The sequence below is a fragment of the Enhydra lutris genome, unplaced genomic scaffold (genome assembly GCF_002288905.1).
Source record: "Enhydra lutris kenyoni isolate GAN:26980312 unplaced genomic scaffold, ASM228890v2 scaffoldscaffold73, whole genome shotgun sequence".
In the NCBI taxonomy this organism is placed as follows: Eukaryota; Metazoa; Chordata; class Mammalia; order Carnivora; family Mustelidae; genus Enhydra; species Enhydra lutris.
This window is the reverse complement of record NW_019154157.1, coordinates 3,337,773-3,358,779: the sequence shown is the minus strand read 5'-3', so window position 1 is coordinate 3,358,779 and position 21,007 is coordinate 3,337,773. Positions and strand designations below refer to the sequence as shown.

Here is a 21,007-nt window from a genome sequence, read left to right as displayed (position 1 = left end):
CTGAATCACTTTAAAATATGTGATGGTGGGCGCCTGGGTGGCTCAGTGGGTTGAGCCGCTGCCTTCGGCTCAGGTCATGATCTCGGGGTCCTGGGATCGAGTCCCGCATCGGGCTCTCTGCTCAGCAGGGAGCTTGCTTCCCTCTCTCTCTCTGCCTGCCTCTCTGCCTACTTGTGATCTCTGTCTGTCAAATAAATAAATAAAATCTTTAAAAAAAAAAAATATGTGATGGCTACGGGTACAAAGTGCCCCATATTCCAAAACACTCCTGAGTTGAGTCAAATGAGCCAATCCCCGAACACAGGCATAACCTTCCAGAACTTTCTATGGTTCCCTTCAGCCATATATTTATTAGCCAAACATTTGCTGACCCTTCCTCCCTGCCAGAATGGGGTTCACACCTCATGACACAAAAGCCCTGCTCTCACAGGCAAGTGCACTGAATATATGCTGGGATGGCTGGCTGATGTGCCCCCAGTAACAATACTAGGTGATAAGCTGTGTGCTAGACAGCACCAAGGAAGGGTACCTACGTACCCTCCAAGGAAATGATCAGAGATGATCTCAAAGATCTAGATACTAAGCGCCTGGGTGGCTCAGTGGGTTAAGCCTCTGCCTTCAGCTCAGGTCATGATCTCAGGGTCCTGGGACTGAACCCCACATTGGGCTCTCTGCTCAGTGGAGAGCCTGCTTCCCCCTCTCTCTCTGCCTGCCTCTCTGCCTACTTGTGATTTCTCTGTGTGTCAAATAAATAAATAAATAATCTTTAAAAAAAAAAAAAAGATCTAGATACCAAGATGGTCACTGCAACATAGCTTGTCCGAAAACTGAAATCTAAACGTCGGACCGTAAGAACAGCTGACAGATAATGCTCACTACATGCAGGTAGGCAGCTCGGTTTCCCCGACAAGGTAGGAGTGGGAGGGTTCAATGACATGACTCACATCTTACCTAAAAAAAACTGGACAGAGGGAGCCCACATTGGCAAGGATCAAGAGCAGGGCACGAGCCACATCTGTTCAATGCACTACCAGACAGACATTAAAAATCAAGTCAAAGGAGGGGTGCCTGGGTGGTTCAGTTGGTTGAGTGTCTGACTCTTGACTTTGGCTCAGGTCATGCTCTCAGGGTCATAGAATGGACCCTGTGTAGGGCTCCGCACTCAGTGGGGAGTCTGCTTGAGATGTTTTCTCTCCCTCTGCTCCTCCAACCCTCCCTCTCTCAAATAATGAAATCTTTGGGGAAAAAAAAGAAAAACAATCAAGTCAAAGGAAAAAAAATTCAAGCCAAAGGAGACTATTCCCTTTTAGCTAAATAAAAAATGGCTCCTTATCACAACAGTTTGTACAACATGATACCACTTTTTTAAGGAGAAAGAACGTCCTGCCCCAGAACACCCACATACCCATACCCACACACACAAGCAGACACAAAATATTTATTGCAACTATATCTGGATAATAGGATTATATGCAGAATTTTCTTCTCCCTTTGTGTTTTTCTATTTTTCTAAGTTTCTACATTAAGCATATATTGTTTTAAATTTGCTCAAAAAATTCCCTTCAAAAAAGTGGGAAATTTGCCAAGCTAGGATAAATACTATTCCTTCTCCCTTAGGAGGCCACTGTAGATGGTTCCAATGACTTGGTTCACCTGGATGGACCAATCAGGGCTGGTGTGGAAAGAGATCCACCTTCAGTCCCTGGCTGAAGGCAGATAGGGTGCACCATGATTCCAAGCAGACCTAGCTCAGGGCAGGTTGGCAAGACCCGAATCTGGGCTCCAGGGAGCTGCAGGACGGAGACAGAGTTTCTCATCAGATAGTTACAGGTCCCAGGAGGCCAGAGCTTCCAAACAGAAAAGGTAAAAATAGTTTGATTGAGGCTTCTGAACCAGAAACCTGAACTCGAACCACCTCTGCCTCCCCCTTCTTCTGCCGCCAGGCTGGTCCTGTCACCACCCTCACTTCTGCCCAAGTCAGGTCTCATCTCCACCATCTGAGCTAACCTCTTCATTTCACCCACCCTGGGCAGTAGAAGATCAAGCCTCTTAGAACCACTCATGCTCAAGATTTTCCATGGCTCCTGGTGGGGAGCTCAATACAAATGAAGTCTCCTGGGTCGTCAGATCTCCAGGAATTCAGACTCAGCTGATCTGGAGCGGGGCCCAGAAATCTGCATTTTACTCATGGAGTCTAGTACCCTCTAGTAGGTACCCCTTAAAATACAAATGCTGGGGGACCAAGCTTCTCCTGCTCAAAGACCTCTCTATTCCCTGCATTCCAAAGGCAGCCTTGGCTGGGGACAGTCACTCTGGGTAGACAACACCTGGATTCTTGTCTCGGTCAGAAACCAGTCTGATTTTAAATAACCTCAGCTCACTGAAATGATAAACCCAACTTGACTGGAATGCTAAACACAATTCATTAGAATGGATAAAGCTGTTTTCCCACTACCTAAGTGTCCTGTCATGCTCCAGGTAAGTTTAGAATTGAAAATAGAGGTAGTAAAATAAATCAACCTTATTGATGTTCCTGACCTCAGTTTAGTAATAATCAGCATATACTTGGTATTTAAAAGTATCTGTAACATTGAAAAGAATTTGACATGTTGAGTATGACAGATAAGCACTGTGATTCCAATTTAAAATACAGAAGTTAGGAATTGAGAAATATATGGGGGTGCCTGGTTGGCTCAGTTGGTAGAGCATGCAACTCTTGATCTTGGGGTTGTAAATTCAAGCCCCATGTTGACTGTAGAGATTACTTAATACAGAAGTTAGGGGTGCCTGGACGGCTCAGACGATAGAGCATGACATTCTTGCTCTCATGGGGGTTGTTGAGTTCAAGCCCAACACTAGACACAGAGTTTATTTAAACAAAAATACAGAAGTTCTAATATATAGGTAGGGTGGCACCTGAGTGGCTCAGTCAGTTAAGTGTGTGACTTCCATTCAGGTCATGATATCAGGGTCCTGGGATTTGAGCTCTGTGAGCTCTGCACTCAGTGGGGAGTCTGCTTGTCCCTTTCCCTCCCCCTTTGCCCCTCTCCCTGCTTGTGCTCTCTCTGTTCTCTCTCAAATAAATATATAACATCTTTAAGAAAAAAAATGTTTCATATATACAGTTAGATAATTGATAAAACATATGTCAGTAAATGATATTAGATTTATCATTTCAAGCTGAAAGGTCAGCAATAACTAGAAACATTGGCTGCACTGTTAGAATCATCTGGAATGCTGTGAAAGCTAAATGGTGCCCCCCATATCCTAATTTCATGTCAGAGATGGCATTTTTTTTTTTTAGCTTTCCAGACATAACCAGTAACATAAAAGAATTTAACTAAGTATGTTGAAAGTATTGAACTGTTTACAAGAACTTGAAATTCATTATGTTTGTAAGTTTAAATTATTAGATTTTCTAGTAACATTTAAATATTCTTGGGAAATTATGCTTGTTAAATTATATATCTGAAGTACTTAAAAGGAAAATCAAATATATTAAATTATAAGTGAAATAAATGTGTAAGGGAATGTAATTAGGCTATAAATGGGGCTGATTGTTTAAAGGAATTTGAGGTTAGTTCAAAGTGAGTTCAAACATCAAAGGAAAAGTGAAGGTCATTTTTCTTATTTTTCTAGATATGTATAGAGTAATTTCTAAGCTGAAGTAAGCAGCTTAAAGAAAATTCAGCATTTCCAAATTGTTGCTGCAAAATGAAATAAAATAAAACAAAACAAGACACACTTTAACTCCCCATGGACTTTCCTAACCCATCCTACTTAAACCAATTCCTTCCTCCTCTAACTTCCCATCAGCCAGATTTGCTGTTAGCAAGACAAAAGTATTTTATCCTAGAAGCTCACAACTTTGTGTCCCAAGGAGCTACCAGGATGCTTTGCAAATAGAAAATAACTCCAGTTATGGTTAACTCATCATGGTTTTAGACCTTAAAGCTTTTCACATTTTTCTTCCCAGTCCCCAATCAGGCGTTCCTTTTGCTTTTCCAAGTCAGGCCCAGACCTCTAATCCCAGGCCTCTAATCCCAGGTTTTCAGTACCTATGCTGATGACTTATCTCTGGCTTAGACCTCTCTGAATTTCAGATCCAAATCCCCACTGGCCTCTGGGCATCTCCACTTGATGTCTAAGGGGCAGCTCAAATCTAACATGACCAAACAGAGCTTAAGGTCATCCCGGTGGATTTCAAGTTGTTAAGGTCAAAACTTCATCCTCCATTCTTCTTTCCCGCACTCTCTACACAGGTCAGCTTGTTCTGTCTGTCCTATCTCCCAAAATACATCACAAATCTGATCACTACTCTAATCCATAAACTAATCTAAATTACCATCCTGTCTCAGCTGACCCAACACAATAACTTCCCCTCTTCGATCTGTTCTCCAGAGAGCAGCGAGAATGATGACATTAAAATGTAAATTGGATCATGTCACATCCCAGCTTAAAACCCTTCAGTGGCTTCCTAGAGCAATTAAAAAGAAGTAAGACTCCTTACTATGGGTTACAAGGCCCTATTTGAGCTGACCCAAGCCCGCCTCTTCACAGTCCGCCCTACCGCTTTCCCTCAAGCACTCCAGGACTGCTGCAGCCTCAAGTCCTTCTCACCAACCTTTTCCTGTTTGACCAACTTCCCTTCGTTGGAGTCTCTGCTTAAAGTGTCACACTAGGCACCCGGGCTAAAATAGCACCGCCAGACTCTCTTCAAGCAACCTGTCTTTTGCTTTTTAAAGTATTACTTGTTTGTGGTTAGCGCACCTCCTGATCTGCCCACACACTGAGTGCTCCTTGAGAGTGGGGCTTGTTCTTCGCCAGGTCCCCAGGGCATGGTCCAGAGGCGGCACTCAGAAAATATGAGCTGAGTGGCACTAGTACATCAAAACCCCTATTTAATCCCTAAGAAGGAATGAGCGGTGCCCAGATCTCCCCCTTCTAGGTCAAGTTTCTAGTGGGCGAAGCCCAGGGGTGAGGAGAACAGGAAGCATGTGCAGAACCGCCCCTTCTCCCGACTCCCGGTAAAGGGGTTCAAGCCCCAGAGCCCAACTTTGCCACAGGCTCCAACGCTAGGTCTGGACTTGGGTCTAACAGAGGAGACAGGCAGAGATGAGCCGTGGACCTGGGCGCCCAGTCCCGCTCGCCCTTTTGTTCACTCCCCGTTAATTAAGTTGGTGCGGCCCACAGAGCAGGGAAGGGACTTAGAAAGAAGAGCCCATGCCTTCCCCTTGAGGAGAGACGACTAACACTAGCCCCTCGACGTCCTGCCAAAGAGGGTACCTGGTTCCGCAGGGCCCGACGGCTCCGAGCTCCTCCTCCTTCTGCGCCCTCGTGTCGCGAACTGCTTGCTGGGATTCGTAGTCCTTCCTTGAGTATCAGTCGGCCCTTCCCAGAAACCTTTGGGAATCATAGCTAAGACCGCGCAAGTGTTGGGGAAGGTAAAGGAAACGCGAGGACTTCTGGGTGTTGTAGTTCAGTATATTCACTTAACAAGAAATTTTTAGAAATATTGGGTAACAAATCTTAACACATTATTTGGGCTGCCCTGATCTAAATTCTACGATGATTTTCCTCCCCGTAAAGCCATCACTTACCTCTGTCCTTCAAAAAGATAAGAAATGAGATTCAGAAAAACTACAAATCCCATAAAGTATTGCACGTCGAGGGCTGGCCCCCCCCTTTTTTTTTTTTTTTTTTGGAGCGCATGATCGGCTGCGGCGCAGGCGCGGGCTTGACAGCAGAGAAACATGGCGGCCCCGACGCTTACTGCGAGGTTATATTCCCTGCTGTTCCGCAGGACCTCCACCTTCGCTCTCACCATCGCCGTGGGCGCCTTATTCTTCGAGCGCGCCTTCGATCAAGGCGCGGACGCGATCTACGAACACATCAACCAGGGGGTGAGGGACTGGGCCATCCCTGACCTTGGGCCTGCCTGAGGGGTGACAGTGGGAGTGGAGGTGGGACTCAGTCTGCCCTTACTATGGGGAGGGGGAAACTCTGCACGTCTTCTGTCGGTGGAGTGCCGTATATCCTCTCCACCGGGTGTGAATCCCAAAACGTTAAATGATCCCACTTTGTGCGGGTTATAAGTATTGATATCTCACACCCCCAGATACCCACTTGTCCATTTGCAGGAGCAAAAACTAAAGCTTAGTGAGAGCGGAGGACTTACTGTGGCTACCCTCAGGAAGTCAGTGGCGAATCTGGGCTGGAACCTGGACCCACAGTCTCCTCTGAGGATTTCAAGGGCAGATTTGAGCGGGCGAGGGTCGTGAAAAGGACATCTCCTTAGATACTGTGCTTGGTCTTTTCACATAGCACTCTTCACTTTCCCAGGCTTCCTACGCAAGCATTGTGGTAGTAATAATGGTTAGGAGACGGGAATATAAAATCAGAGACCCCTGGATGGGGATACTGGGCCCTGTCACTTGATAAGTGTGGCATTCAGTTGGGTGAGTTTCTTAACCTCTCTGAGCTTCTCTTTTATCTGTGATGTGGAGATGATAGTAACTGCAGTAAGCAGCTCCTGTGAGAATTACATGAGATGCAGGCAAGATGCCGAGTACCTGGTAGGTGGTGCACTCAAAAAATAACACTTGTTACATTCCTCAAGAGAAAGTGAAAGCGGAAGGTAGGACATAACCACACCTTGAAGACTAATTGTGTGCCAGCACTGTGCTAACTGCTGTACACACTTTTCATCATTATGTTGTGGCTCATATTAGGGAAGGTCTCCTGCAGCTAGCCCTGTTACACCGTTCACTTGTGTTTTTAATTTGAAGTTGTCTGACCCTACAGCCCTGTCCACTGATGCTGTACTGCCTGTGATCAGGACCTCTTTCTGCCCCTGTGAAAGTGTCGCCACTGTTCCATCCCCCGCAGGCAGTTCTGCGGGCCATTCCCAATATTTGGGAAAGGCAATTAAGTATGCTGTCATAACTTAATCTGTGCTTTTAGGAACAAGAATCAAGGGCACCTGTCTGGCTCAGTTGGTAGAATGCCCAGCACCTGGTTTAATTTCAAGCCCCAAGTTGGGTGTAGAGATTGCTTTAAAAATTAAAACCAGGGGGACGCCTGGGTGGCTCAGTTGGTTAAGCAGCTGCCTTCGGCTCAGGTCATGATCCCAGCGTCCTGGGATCGAGTCCCACATCGGGCTCCTTGCTCGTCAGGGAGCCTGCTTCTCCCTCTGCCTCTGCCTGCCATTCTGTCTGCCTGTGCTCGCTCTCTCTCCCTCTCTCTCTGACAAATAAATAAATAAAAAATCTTTAAAAAAATTAAAACCAGGGGCGCCTGGGTGGCTCAGTGGGTTAAGCCGCTGCCTTCGGCTCAGGTCATGATCTCAGGGTCCTGGGATCGAGTCCCACATCGGGCTCTCTGCTCAGCAGGGAGCCTGCTTCCCTCTCTCTCTCTCTCTCTCTGCCTGCCTCTCCGTCTACTTGTGATCTCTCTCTGTCAAATAAATAAATAAAATCTTTAAAAAAAAAATTAAAACCATAAAAAAAAAAGGAATGAGAATCCCAACTAGTTCCTGACCCAAGGATCATAGGTTTAAGGAAATTATTAAAGAATGAGTCCATGTAAAGCATTTGGGGCTATGCATTTAGGACCTCTTGAGTAATACCTGGGAGTTGAGGAAATAAGACCTCTTCCAGGCTCTGTTCCTTAGTACACTTAGTACTTTTGAATAATAGCCTCAGTTTCCTGTAAAAGAGGTATCATCCTTTTCCACTTCTCTTTACATGGCAATTGAGAAGATCAGAGCAGTTTACAAGTGTTAGGAATGTGCATTGAGCCCAGTGCTGCTTCCAGTTTGCCCACCCCAGCTGTCCAGACATGGTACATGTTTCTCTCTAGCCAGTTTTAGAGACCAGGACAGTGGGAGTAGCTGCAAAATGTGAGAGACAAAGCTCAAAGTTTGTGGTTCTTGTCTTTAAAATGCAGAAGCTGTGGAAACACATCAAGCACAAGTATGAGACTAAGGAATAGTTCCTCAGAGACCCCACCCCAAGCCGAAAGGACCAGGTCCACCCACCAGCTGTTTGCCCAGAACCAGGGCGTCAGCCTGAAGATGATGCTCAGATTACTCATCATTGACCACCTGTAGCTGTTGGCAAGAAGTGGCTTCACCTGACAGACTCTTTAACTTCTGCTGTGTTTGAAGTCTGTTTAGTCAGAGTCATCAGCAAATAAATGGAAATTGTCCTCAAGACGTGGCTTCTGCATCTAGTGCTTTGTTAATGCTACCTAATCTTCACTTTTCGGTTGAGACCACTTTAGAGTCCTCTGCAAACATCTGAAGGGCAGATTTCATTCTTTTGGGTTCCATTAACTTTCAGACAACTCTGGTTTACAAAACATGAGCTGTAATTGGAGGTATTACTTTCAATTTTTGCTTCTAAATCAGTAATTCCAGTCTTTTTTCTCTCCCCCCAACCCAAGCTCCCTCCAATAAGAGGCTTAAACTCCCAACCCTGAGATATCAAGGGTTGCATGCAGGGACGCCTGGGTGGTTTGGTCGGTTTGGCACCTGCCTGTGGCTCTGGTCATGGTCCCAGGGTCCTGGGATTCAGCCCCACATAAGGCTCCTTGCTCAGCGGGGAGCCTGCTTCTCCCTCTGCCTGCATCCCCCTCCCCCGCTTCTGCTCATGCTGTCTCTCTCTGACAAATAAACAACAAAAATCTTAAAAAAAAAAAAAAATTGTATGCATAGGGGGCCTGGCTGGTTCAGTCAGTAAAACATGCAATTCTTGATCTCAGGGTTGAGTTTGAGCCCCACATTGGGTGTACAGATCACTTAAATAAAAATAAAACTTAAAAAAAACAAAAGATTAAGAGAAAGTCACATGCTCTACTGAGTCAGCCAGGAGCCCCAATAATTCCATTTTTAAGTCCTACAAAGGAGAGCTAACTGGCTTAACCATAGGGAAGACCCGGATTCAGCTGGGGAAAAAACCCTGCTTCAGGGTCCTGTCTCCATTCTGCCTTTAATTTGCTGAGTGTCTTCGGACGAGTTGGCTTACCTCTCTGGGCCATAGTCCATCTGCTGATGATGAAGTTGGACCAGAACTCTGACTATCCTGCCGAGTTTCCGTCTCTAATAAGTTGGGTTTATCATTGTGCTTACTTGGTGGGTTTGAATCCTCACTCTACCAGTGCTAGCTGTGTGAACCAAGGGCAAGGCACTTGACCTCTCTGAGCTTCAGTTTCCTGGTCTATTACATGGGGATGATGGGAGTGCCTTCTGTATAGGTTCTTTTTGAGTGTTAAAGGAGTTGTTAAATGCAATTAACATAGTCATAGACCCTGGCACATGGACATAACTGCTGGCAGAGACACATGGGGGGATGCTTAAGGACCTGGAGAACCAGAAGATTCTGCCAGCAGGCTATGGAGCAGCAGGAATTGAGGAAGAGGGGTTCAAGGACCATACTCCAGTCATTCATTCAACAAAGATCGAGATGGCCACTGTGTGTGAGGCACTGTGCTAGGTTCCACTAGGCACATGGTGGCAAACATGAGGCTTGAACTACAGGAGATGTTGTAAATGCCATTATATAGCAAAGATATGTGAACATGAAGGAGGGCATGTGATGTAATGAGCACTGGGTATTCTATAAGACTGATGAATCACAGACCTATATCTCTGAAACCAATAATGCATCATATATTAATTGAATTAAAGTAATTTAAATTTTAAAAAAAGATATGGGACCCGTGTACTATAGGAAATCATGTGTGAACCATTTTCCTGAAAGATATTTTGCATCTATGTATTAAAATCATTAATGTGCATACCTTTGACCTAAGAAATCCTACTTCTGGCAAATTTTCCTTTAAAAATGCAGGTGTCCACAAAAGATGTTCATCATAGTGTTTTATATTATGGGAAAAATGAAAATATATCTAAAACGGGAATTACTATTTTGGTGAAATATGCAGTCATTTATTTATTTATTTTTAATTTTTTAAAAAAATATTTATTTGACAGAGAGAGAGATCACAAGTAGGCAGAGAGGCAGGCAGAAAAGCAGGCAGAGAGAGAGGGGGAAGCGGGCTTCTTGCTGAGCAGAGAGCCCGATGTGGGGCTCGATCCCAGGACCCTGAGATCATAACCCTGGCCGAAGGCAGAGGCTTAACCTACTGAGCCACCCACGTGCCCCAATAAGCAGTCATTTAAAACCTTGTTTGGCTTGAAGAAAATACCTATCAAATATGGCAAAGTACCAACCTCACTAATACATGAAGCAGTCTGCCAAGTTACTAAGAAAAAGGTGAATAACTTGGAAGCTAAGGCTAATAACACAAACAGGCAATTACTACAAAAAAATACAGAGGCACCTGTGTGGCTCAGAGGGTTAAGTCTCTGCCTTCAGCTCAGGTTACGGTCCCAGGGTCCTGGGATCGAGTCCCACATCAGGCTCTGTGCTCAACGGGAGCCTGCTTCTTTCTCTCTCTCTGCCTGCCATTTCCTCTGTTTGTGCTCTCTCTCTTTGTCAAATAAATAAATAAAATATTTTAAAAAAATAAAATGCACATAGGGGCACTTGGGTGGCTCAGTCATTTAAGTGTCTGCCTTGGCTCAGGTCATGATCCCAGGATCCTGGATTGAGTCCTACATCAGGCTTCCTGCTCAGTGGGGAGCTTGCTTCTCCCTCCCCTGCTCCTCCTCCTTGTGTGAGTTCTCTCTCTCTGTCAAATAAATAAAATCTTTAAAAAGTACACAACAGGGGTGCCTGGGTGGCTCACTCAGTTAAGCATCCGACACTTGATTGTGGCTTGGGTCCTGATCTTGGGGTTGTGGGATTGAGCCCCGAAATTGGCTCTGTGCTCAGCATGGAACCTGCTTGGGATTCTCTCTCCCTCTCACTCTGCTCCTCCCCTACCCCTCCTGGTGCCTGTGCCCTCTCTCTCTCTCAGAAAAAATAAAACAAACAAACAAAAAAAAAACACGTAACACTCAACTGACTGAGCCTCCCATGTGCTCCATAAATAAGTCTTCTAAAGAAAAAAAGAAAAAAGAAAAAGTAAAAAATGCTTAAGAAGAAAGTGCACATAAAGCATCAAAGTACAAAGCTAAGTGGAAAAAACAAGCTGTAAATTCATATAAAGCACCATGTGGTTTTTTGGTAAATGTGTATAAGAGAAAAACTGGAAATGCTCACAACCAATTGTTAATAGTGGTTAACTCCGGGAGAGTCATTTCCTGTTGTATTTCTCTCCAATGTCTAAGTTTTCTGCATCAGGCATGTATTATTCTTATAATGGGGGAGGAATCAATTAGAAGGGGGCTGCCCAGAGAGGGTGTGAACACAGAGAAATGCAAAATGTGAGCCCCCAGCTCTGGCTCCAGGCCTAGAACCCAGCTGCTGGGAAGCCCAGGGTTTCCCTTCCTGAGCTCCCAGTGAGGGTTCGTCCTTGCGTGGCACTGCCAACTGGGAGCTGGGCTTCCCCAGAGCTCCCTGGGTGGGTATGCCTCACAGGTGGGGGAAGTGAGGATTAGCACCCGCCTCAGACTGGCACCAAGAAGTTTTTTATTACTGGAAAAACTTTCCTCCCAAGCTCAGCTTGAGGCATTTCCTGGAGGCAAGAGCTGGGACAGTATTTACGGTTAGAAAGCTCTGGGGACTCCCCACCTGCTCCCCTCGCACAGGTGTCAGGAAAAGCTAAATGCTTGGAAACCTCAATAAGCTAGTTACTGAAGGCCTCTGAAATCCTCTTCTGAGAAGTTGGCATCCAGTATAGCTCTCCTCTGAGCAAGCAGGACCACTCTCTCAGCTAAGAGTATTTGAGCTAATGTCCTATTCTCCTAGCTTCTCTCTTGTTTTCAAAAATCTCTCCAAACTGGAAGAAATTTCTCATTTATTCAGTCAGTCTGTCAACCAATACATCTTTATTGAGTGCCTACTCTGCTTGGCCCTGTTCTAGACCCCATACACAGTGAAGAACAAGAAAGATCCCTACCCTCTCGCAGCTTGCATTCTAGTAGGGGAGACAGATGGTAAATAAGAAATTAAATAAGAACGTCAGCTCACATTAAGGGCTATGAATAAAATAAAGCAACGTGACATTTGGGACTGACTCAGGCTTAAAGAGCAGTGTGAGATGCTCAGGTAGGAAGTCAGGGAACATTTCTCCATGGAGATGGCATTTGAGCTGAGATCTGAATGGAAATCTCAGCCAGGTAAAGATCAAGAGTATTTTAGGAAACAAGAACAGCCAGCGCAAAGGCCCTGAGGTGGGTGTGGGTTTGGTTTATTCACGGAACTGAAGGAAGTGAGGCAGTAATAGATAGGGTCATGATCTTATAGGTCATGCTGCAAGAGTTTGGATTCCATTCTAAAAAGACAGGTAAGCCTCTGGAGGGTTTCTGATGAATAGCTTACATTTATCGACCACTTACCGTGAGCCAGGCATTGTACTAAGCGCTTTGCAGTTTATGTGTCAATTTATTTGAACAGTGATCCAAGAGGTCGTTGTATTATTCCCACTGAAGAGCTCTAGTGAGGTGTAAAGAGCACTGATTTTAGAATGGACAGTCCTGGGTTAGAATTCAAGCCCTGCCACTCACCAGCTGTGTGAATTTAGGCGAGTTATTTACTGTTCCTGAGCCAGTGTCCTCAACTGTCAAATACCGCCATGATATTGCACAATGGCAACTATGATTCTTGTTATTTCTGGAGATGTTGTCATCTTGGAGGGGTGTCAAGGGGGAGTAAGGGGTAAGTGCAATAAATCCTTACTCAGCTGACTGCTTAATTAACCCAGCCAGGGGCTATCCAGGCTGGCACTCTAGGGGTGCCTGCCAAGGTTCAAAACTTTGCAGCACTGGGTAGAGTCCAAGTTGGCCTGGCAGCTCAAAGAAGAAAGGCCCAGCCCTTGGAACATTCTAGGCTTTTCCCCAGTAGACACAGAGAGGCTGCCTATCACAGGCTGTGTTCCCCAGGAAGCAGATTCTGAGCTGGGGGTTAGTGTGTAAGAGGTTTATTTCTCCAGTCTATTTAATAAAAAAAAAAGATTTTATTTATTTATTGGACAGAGAGAAAGAACACAAACAGGGGGAGCAGGAGAGGGAGAAGCAGGCTCCTCGCCAAGCAGGGACCCCGATGTGGGGCTCGATCCCAGGACCCTGGGATCATGACCTGAGCTGAAGGCAGATGACTAACTGACTGAGCCACCCAGGCACCCCATTTAATTTTTTTTTAAGATTTTATTTATTTATTTGACAGAGAGAGATCACAAGTAGACAGAGAGGCAGGCAGAGAGAGAGAGAGAGAGAGGGAAGCAGGCTCCCTGCTGAGCAGAGAGCCCGATGTGGGACTCGATCCCAGGACCCTGAGATCATGACCCGAGCCGAAGGCAGCGGCTTAACCCACTGAGCCACCCAGGCACCCCCCATTTAATTTTTTTTAATTAATTTTTTTATTCGACTATAGCAGACACGCAATGTTACATCAGTTTCAGGTGTACGACAGAGTGATTTGGCAAGTTTGTATTTTATGGTATGCTCACAAATGTAGCTACCATCTGTCACCATACAACGCTCCTCTAATGGAATTGACTATATTCCTTATGCTGCGCCTTTTATTTCCATGACTTACTCATTCCATAACTGGAAGTCTGCATCTCCCGCCACCTTTCACCCACTCTGCCCATTCCCCACATGCTCTCAGATCCATTTTAGACCTTAAGACCCATCTACTCCTTGAGGACCTGCAAGAACAGATTTGCCAAATCAAAATAGCTAGAAACCCTTTTACTTATTAAACTCGTGAAGATTTGTAAAAATTGTGATAATACCCAGCGTGAGCAAAGATACAGGAAATGATCCTTCTGAAATTCGGCTGGTGGGAGGGGCTAATTCAACAGTCAAGAAACTTGACTCAGCAATTCTAAGGATTTACCCTGAGAAAATAACCGTGGATTGGACAATTATTTAGCCAGGAGATTGATCGTTGCAGCTTAATAGCAAATAATGAGAAACAAACAACACGAACAACTCCAGGCACGACAGTATCACAGGAGAACACTGCTAACCCTTTAAAGAGGATACAGATGAGAAAGGGAAACATGTTCACTATGTCCAACTAACCAAAAAAAAACAGGGATAAGCGCCTATGTAATATGATCCCATGTTTGTGGAAAATGCTTATGTAAAAAAAAAATCAAGTGCCTATGTATATTCCTTTTTCTAAAATAATGTCATAGGGCTAAAATCCTAACGGCAATTATTTCCGGGTGGTGGAGGTGTTCTTTCTCTTTGCTTACTGATGTGAACCACACTGAGAAGGTTGTTACCGCTTTTGTAATAAGAGGGGGGAAAGCCATGTAAGTTATTAAACAGAAATAGATTTCATCCCGTAACTCAGCCAGTTCTTCCAATAACAAGGAGCAAGTCTGTCCTACAAATGAATTTGAAGTCTTGTGAGGAAAGGACAGGAATCAATGAATTTAAAATGTCTGAGCAATGTGCAAAGTTGGAGGGAATACAAATTCCGCAGGCAAAATAGAGGTTATGGCCGTTACTTCAGTGTGAGCAAAGGATGAACACGGGAAAAGGGGCAGGCACCAGCCCACCCAGAGGATCACACACACACACACACACACACACCTGGGCCTGGTACCATTAACATACCCTATGTTACTAGATTCCCCAGCCCGGGGCGGGCACTGCTCTCTACCCCACTGTACAAGTAGAAAATGAAAGTTCAGAGAGGTTACATATCTTGCCCAGGGTAACCCAGCTCAAGAAAGTAGAACAGAGGTTCAAATACAGGATAGTTGGCTCCAGAGGCTGTGCTTGTAACCACAGCTCGGTGCTGTGTAAAAATCATTTAGCTCTCTTCACTGGGGCCTTGGACTGATAGGCTTGGATTTATACACAGACTGAATGCCAAGGGCAGACTCCCGCTGGCATCAAGGACAAGGCAATGATGGAATGTAGTGAGAGTGTCAGCTGGGAGCCACTTAGTTCCCCTGTACTCACAGGGTATTGGCTGACTGTCTTCCTGCTGTTCCCGGCCTTTCCTCCCTTCGAAACTCCTGCACAGAAAATTTCCTTGGCTGCTCTGGACACTTCTTCTCCACTGCACCTTCATAAGACCGCCAGATAAACTCCCTTGCTCAAACAGCTTCAATGGCTCCCCACTACTGCTAAGAGCAAGTTCAAATTCCTTAACCTGACATTTAAGATCCAAGCTTCCTCAAATCTCACCTTACGAACTTTCCAAATGCAGTCCTTGCTGTGGGTCCCTTTGCTCTCTTGCCTTGGTTCTAGGCATGGAAATAGCGCATGCCTGGTTTTGAATTCTAGTTCTTTTTTTTTTTTTTTTAAGATTTTATTTATTTACTTGACAGAGAGAAACACAGAGAGAGGGGGGCACAAGCAGGGGGAGCGGGAGAGGGAGAAGCAGGCTTCCTATAGAGCTGGGAGTCTGATGCGGGACTCGATTCCAGGACCCTGGGATCATGACCAAGCCGAAGGCAGACATTTAACTGACTGAGCCACCCAAGTGCCCCTGAATTATAGTTCTGCTACTCTCTGGCTAGGTGACCTTGGGCAGGTTGCTTCCCCTCTGTGAGCCTCAGTTTCCTCCTGTGGAAAATGGGATAATGATAGCAATACCTCACAGGGTGGTTGGGAAGCTATGTGACATAATGCTTCTAATGTTTTTAGCACACGCCTACCAGCCGTGGTTTTGTTATGTTGTTACCATGAGTACATTACGGGGGTGGGGGGGCCTCCCTGCACAGTCTTCAGGGAACAGTGCCTAATTAGCATATTTGATCCACAAAATAGGGGCTGAGAGCCTTGGGGATGACTGTACAGCTGAATCATCGAAGTGCCCCACCCCTTGTCCTAGCTGTTTTGAAACCGTGTTCCTGACATCCTTTCTATCCCTCTAAGGCCTGATCACCCTCTTGCGCTCCCCTGCGTGTCCTGTGATAATCTTGTTTTTAGTGTCTCTAACACTGTTTTAAACTCTAGCTGACTGGTGCATTCCTCCCGTGGTCCTTATCTCTTCCCCACACCTTTAACCACATAACGGACTCCTATCTGCTTTCGTCTGTCTTTCTCCTTTGCAGAAGTCTGAGCACAATTCTCTCTCCCTCCGTCCAGGCCTCCAATAGAGAGGCTACATCCTGCCCTGGGGCTGCAAGTCTGCGCCTCCGTGTCTTATCTCCTGGGCTCACTAATCTTTCCTAATGAAACACCTCCTTCAAGTTAGACCCTCTAAGGAGTAGCCCTTCCTTCCGCTCGCAGACAGGGAAAACTCCTACTGGGGACTAGCCTTCCCCCAAGCACATTTTCTAGAGCCCTGGTGCCTCCCCTCCTCCTAGACATCCCATCAAAACAGTCTGGGTGGGGTGCGTGGGTGGCTCAGTGGGTTAAAGCCTCTGCCTTCCGGTTCAGGTCGTGATCCCAGGGTCCGCATCGGGCTCTCTGCTCAGCGGGGAGCCTGCCTCTCCCTCTCTCTCTGCCTGCCTCTCTGTGTACTTGTGATCTCTGTCTGCCAAATAAATAAATAAAATCTTTTAAAAAACAACAAAAAAAACGGTTTGGGTTCCAAGGCTCCTTCCTCTCCTCTCAGCTCTCTTTTCCTCCTGAAGCCATGTTCCTTGGAAGAAGGGCCCACTCTCCTGCCTTCTCTTCCTCACCTTCCATTCTTTCCATGTCTTCCCTTCTTGGGGAGGTGGGGCAAAGCCCCTCATGAGCTTCACTGACTTAGCCTGGTTGACCTCCCAGCTGCTGCCTGACGCTGTGACCACTACCCTTTTCTGCTGCTGCTTTTTTTTTTCTTTTTTTTAAAAAGATTTTATTTATTTGAGAGAGACAGAGAGCCAGAGGTGGTAGGGAGCATGGAGGGGAGAAGGAGAGGGAGAAGCAGGCTCCCCACTGAGCAGAGAGCCTGACTCCTCGCTCGATCCCAGGACCCTGGGATCATGACCTGAGCCGAAGGCAGACACTTAACCAACTGGGCCACCCAGGCACCCCCACTACCTGCTGCTTCTGGAAAGTCTCTTTGCTCTTGGCTTCTTTCTGTTTATCTTGCCTGTTCATTTCTTCATTCATTTGTTAGGGCTTAGTACAACTGTGACTAAATCACTTTCCCAAAATGTCTTAACGTCCAGATCCCACCTTGGACTGTGAATTCCACGAGGGCAGGGGATGAGGGGCTGGTCTTTCTCACACATGCCTGACTCAGTGCCTGGCACCTAGTAGACCTTGGTAAACATGTGCCGAGTGGATGCATTTAGCCTCTCCTCCCTTGGTCCTTCCAACCAGGCTGACCGTCCATGCCCCAAGCCCTGAGGACAGCCAGTTCATACTGGGAGCTGCTCTGGACAAATGTCTGGGCCATGGCCTGGCCTGTGGTCCTAATTCTGGGGCTCCCATCCTCTTTCCCACCCTTCTTCCATATTCACCCTGGACCCTTTTGCCCCCTCCCAGGCCTCTGTGCTCCTCAGGGTCTGCTGTCTCCATCTCTGTCGAGAGAGCTCTTTTCTCTGCTCCCCCCGCCCCCCGCAAGCCTTTTCTCTGCTTCCCCTGGACATAAAAATGAAGAATCATTCAGTGGGCTTCGCGGCAGACTGGACACACAGAGGAAAGGACAAACCAATCTGAAAACAAAGTGAAAAAAAAAAAAAAAGGTCTGATGAATTGGGATTTCCCATCCTCTTGTCCTATAGCTATTGGGCTTATATTTTCTTCTTTGTTAAGGACACTAGTGACAAGGATGCGGAGGTGGGGAAAGAAAGAAAGGATGGCATGTGGCATAGGGGTTAGAAGCGTGGGCATTAGGAAATCATGGGCCTGAAGCCCTCCTTGGTCATATGGTAAGTGTGGAATGTAAAACAGGTCACCTGCCCTCTCTGACCTTGGTTTTCTCATCTGAACCTACCTGGTGTGAGTTCGACAAGATAACACAAGGAAAGAGCCCAGCAGAAAACTCTGGCCGCAGTGAGTACTCGGTAAGCGCTTTTATTCTCATTACAAATATCATGGTCTTACTGTCATTTTCATTTATGCACATTGCTTTCCAGACTTAGTCTGTACACGAAGTTTTCCAAAAATATTTTCACAATCGTGGAGCATTACCATCCAGTTCATTCTCTTAAAAAACACCATTACCACCAACAAACTTACTCTTCAATATTTTGTTTCTCACATTGCTACCAAGTGTTCATTGACATCATTTTAAAGTAGGGGGCTCCACAACCACCCCCTGCATTTTTGGTGGGTTTATTTTTGTTTGTGGTTCTTGGGTCTCCCTCTCTGCATTATGCATTATTCAACCCAAGCTCCCGGTGTGACAGGGACAGGCAGGCTCCTGCTAATCGTTTCCTTTTCCAGACTGCACCTGGGGCTAAGGACCGACCTGCATCCAGGCTCCACTGCTAACTTGCCTCCTTGGGCTCCCGGGTCCCTTTTTTTTAAATCAATGACAGGCCCTGCCTTGCCCTCCCCACCTCACAGAGGTCCAGAAGCCCTGTTCAGACAGACATATTTGCCATCAGTGCCCCTCTTGAGCTAGAAATAATGGCACTCAAAATCCTAAGTCCTCTTGGAGGCACTGGGTCGTAAAAGCTTCCTGGGAAATGCCTGTGATAGCTGTGTTCTCTAACAGGGTGCAGAGAAGGCACTTGGAAATTCCTGCTTAGGAGCAGCGGTGGGGTGGTGGGGCCCAGGGATCAAATGAGCAGGGTATGGGGCTCCTACCCTACTTCACTTGTAACACTTTTGCCATTGCCCATCTTAAACCTTGGGGCCTCCTCAGAGGATTTAATTGGCACCAAGTGGAAACCATTCACCTGGCCCAATGTACCCACTTTGCAGATGGGAAAACTGAGGCCCTGAGAGGCGAAGGGTTGTGCTTGCCAGCACTGCTCTGGAGGACTCCTGCGTGAGGTGTTTGCAAAGCATCCCTGAAGGGGGAGCCCTCAAGATCTGCAATGAGGAAGAATAGTTCTTCAAGGGTGATCAAGTTTGGCCTGGCAGTACATTCTGGAAAGTTTGAAAAATCGTTTGTCTTCTCTAATCCTTTAGACCGGGATGCCAAGGTGAGGCCTGAACGCCGCTCCCAGAGGTCAGGAGGTACGTATGACAAAATGAAGGCGAGAAGGGGTGTGTGAACAGTAACAGGTAAGGTGGGTAAAGCCCAGGGCTCCCCCAATTTACCTCGCCTTGCTCCAGCGCCAAGAGCTGGGTCTGAGGAGCTCAGGGAGACAATAAAGAAATGACCCTCACCTGTGTGGTCCCCTGGCAAAGGCCTCTGGGAGGAAACAGAGTCTTCCTGCTGCCTGTCAGAGTGGCTGACCCTGAGCCCGATCTCAGCTAATTCAGCAGTTGGAGGGGAAGACACCGCTCCCCTCTCTGGTCTGCATCTCAAATGCAACAAGAGAACTGGTGTGACTCAGAGGAATTGCTATTGATTTTCACTTGTGCGGCTGACCTAACAAAACCAATTCGTCAAGTGCCTGTCTGCCTCACTGCTCCGGACACTCATCCAAACCACGTGCAAATAAATTACACAAGCATCTCGGGTGATTTGTCAAGGTCCAGCTGGGCAGGGGCCCCGGCTCCCATGGATGGACTCCAGGCCGGGCTGGGGAGGATCAGGCCGGCAAATACCGCACACTCGATCCTCTGTTGATCAGCAACAATCTGGGGGTGAGGGGAGACCAGGAATCGGGATGCCTGGCACCTGCTGTCACACTATCAACCGACTGACCACACCCGGGTGGGGTTTTGAGGAACTAGGCCCAAGTCCTTCAACAGGGCTTGGCACGGACCTTCTTCACAGGCGTCTTCTGGTCTCTGACTCCTTGACTCTGGAGGATCTGACTTCTGGTATTGGCTTTGCTACTGGACAAGTGTCCTCGGGCCAGCTGTGAGATGGCAATGACACCACCTATGGGAGTCTAGGACTCTATAAAGGCCAGGGGTCAGACTGAGGGTCTGATCCTTGTTCTTCCCCCAACCCCCCTGCCTGTTGCCTGGGCAGGCACCTCCAGCTCTCAGCGCCTCACCTACACCACAGGGCTGGAAATACTCCCTCCCTCTAGGGGTGGAGGTTGCAGGGACTGAACGAGAGCATGGAGGGGACCAGAGGGCCTCACACCTTCATCTCTTCTTTCCACAAGCAGGGACTAGAGGTTCAGAGGAGGGAGTAATGTGCTCAGGGACAGACAAAGCAGGGCAACCTCAGGAGGGGTTAAAACAAGAGGCAAGCATGCCAGGCTGATGAACAGAGCAGGCGATCACCTTGCTCTCTCACTCTCCTGATGGTGGCTGTCACTGAAGAATGGGATACAGGGGAAGGAGGCTGGGGGCACTCATGGATCATTGCTTGAAAGGGTCAAAAACTTTATTTGCAGGCCTTTTCTGTTTTTGTTTTTGAATCTACAGGTTTCCTGCCATCCGGGAAGGAAACCACCAAGAGAAGTGGTGTCTTGTTGCATGAGGTCTGTGAGGCTTGCCTTAGGGCTCTGTCCCCATCCCTTTCGCCTGCTCGCTGGGCCCAGGGGCTCCTCCACTGTGGGATAAGGCACTGTGTGTTCTGCAAGAAGGCGCTCACGGCTGGCTGGTGGACGACGAGGCGGCCTTCTCAGGGGCTGCGAAGCTGAGGCTGTTGAGGGGTTGGAGTTGAACTTGGGGCCCCAGCAGGAGGCCAACAGGTGAGGAGACCCGAGGCTGTAGTAACTCAGCCTGGCAGGTCTGCTGCTGCCCCCTCCCAGCTGGGCCTGACAGGGCGGCCTCAGGATGGAATCATGCCTTTGCTTCTTTTGCGGTCAGCCATGGTTCTCCGGTTGTGGTTGGCTCGCGTTGCCTTGTTGGCTTCCTTCTTCCTGCGTTCCTGGGTTGTCTCACGGGTCTGCCCGTGGCCCCGGGGGCTGCCGGCCACTGCCGTCGAGCTGTCATGCCTGTACCTAAGGAAGGAACAAGCCACCCAGGGAATGGGAAGAGCCCACTGCCTTTCTTAGAGGTCCCTGGGAGGGGACA

The 21,007-nt window shown here is 47.1% G+C and overlaps 3 protein-coding genes across 8 annotated transcripts in view; 1 reads left to right on the top strand and 2 right to left on the bottom strand.

The window, feature by feature from the left end:
* Nucleotides 1-5,342, bottom strand: part of LOC111160041 (zinc finger matrin-type 5) — a 28,247-nt gene extending 22,905 nt beyond the window's left edge. Inside the window, exon 1 of one of the 2 annotated variants that reach the window (XM_022522825.1) lies at nt 5,287-5,342. The gene's annotated coding sequence lies outside the window, so the exon portion shown is untranslated. The remainder of the gene's footprint in view (nt 1-5,286) is intronic. The other variant, XM_022522826.1, reaches the window with a different exon arrangement.
* A 378-nt stretch (nt 5,343-5,720) lies between these two features.
* LOC111160042 (cytochrome b-c1 complex subunit 9) lies at nt 5,721-8,226 on the top strand. Of its 2 annotated transcripts, none has more exons than XM_022522827.1 (2): nt 5,721-5,903; nt 7,948-8,226. In XM_022522827.1, the coding sequence occupies exons 1-2, from the start codon at nt 5,754-5,756 to the stop codon at nt 7,990-7,992; spliced, it is 195 nt and encodes a 64-aa protein (XP_022378535.1). In that variant the 5' UTR covers nt 5,721-5,753; the 3' UTR covers nt 7,993-8,226. The 2 variants fall into 2 exon arrangements, with proteins under 2 accessions (XP_022378535.1, XP_022378536.1); XM_022522828.1 differs by having other exon boundaries at nt 5,731-5,963; nt 7,948-8,219.
* A 9,744-nt stretch (nt 8,227-17,970) lies between these two features.
* The window catches only part of LOC111160008 (activating signal cointegrator 1 complex subunit 2), a 42,034-nt gene continuing 38,997 nt past the window's right edge, over nt 17,971-21,007 (bottom strand). For all 4 annotated transcript variants that reach the window (XM_022522771.1, XM_022522773.1, XM_022522772.1 and 1 more), the window contains one exon: nt 17,971-20,934. In XM_022522771.1, the coding sequence (XP_022378479.1) occupies nt 20,763-20,934 (172 nt within the window). In that variant the 3' untranslated portion in view covers nt 17,971-20,762. The remainder of the gene's footprint in view (nt 20,935-21,007) is intronic.

Coding starts and splice junctions, on each gene's coding strand:
- LOC111160042 (XM_022522827.1), top strand. CDS start 5,754: ATGGCGGCCCCGACGCTTACTGCGAGGTTATATTCCCTGCTGTTCCGC. Junction 5,904..7,947: donor ACGAACACATCAACCAGGGG/GTGAGGGACTGG, acceptor TTTAAAATGCAG/AAGCTGTGGAAACACATCAA.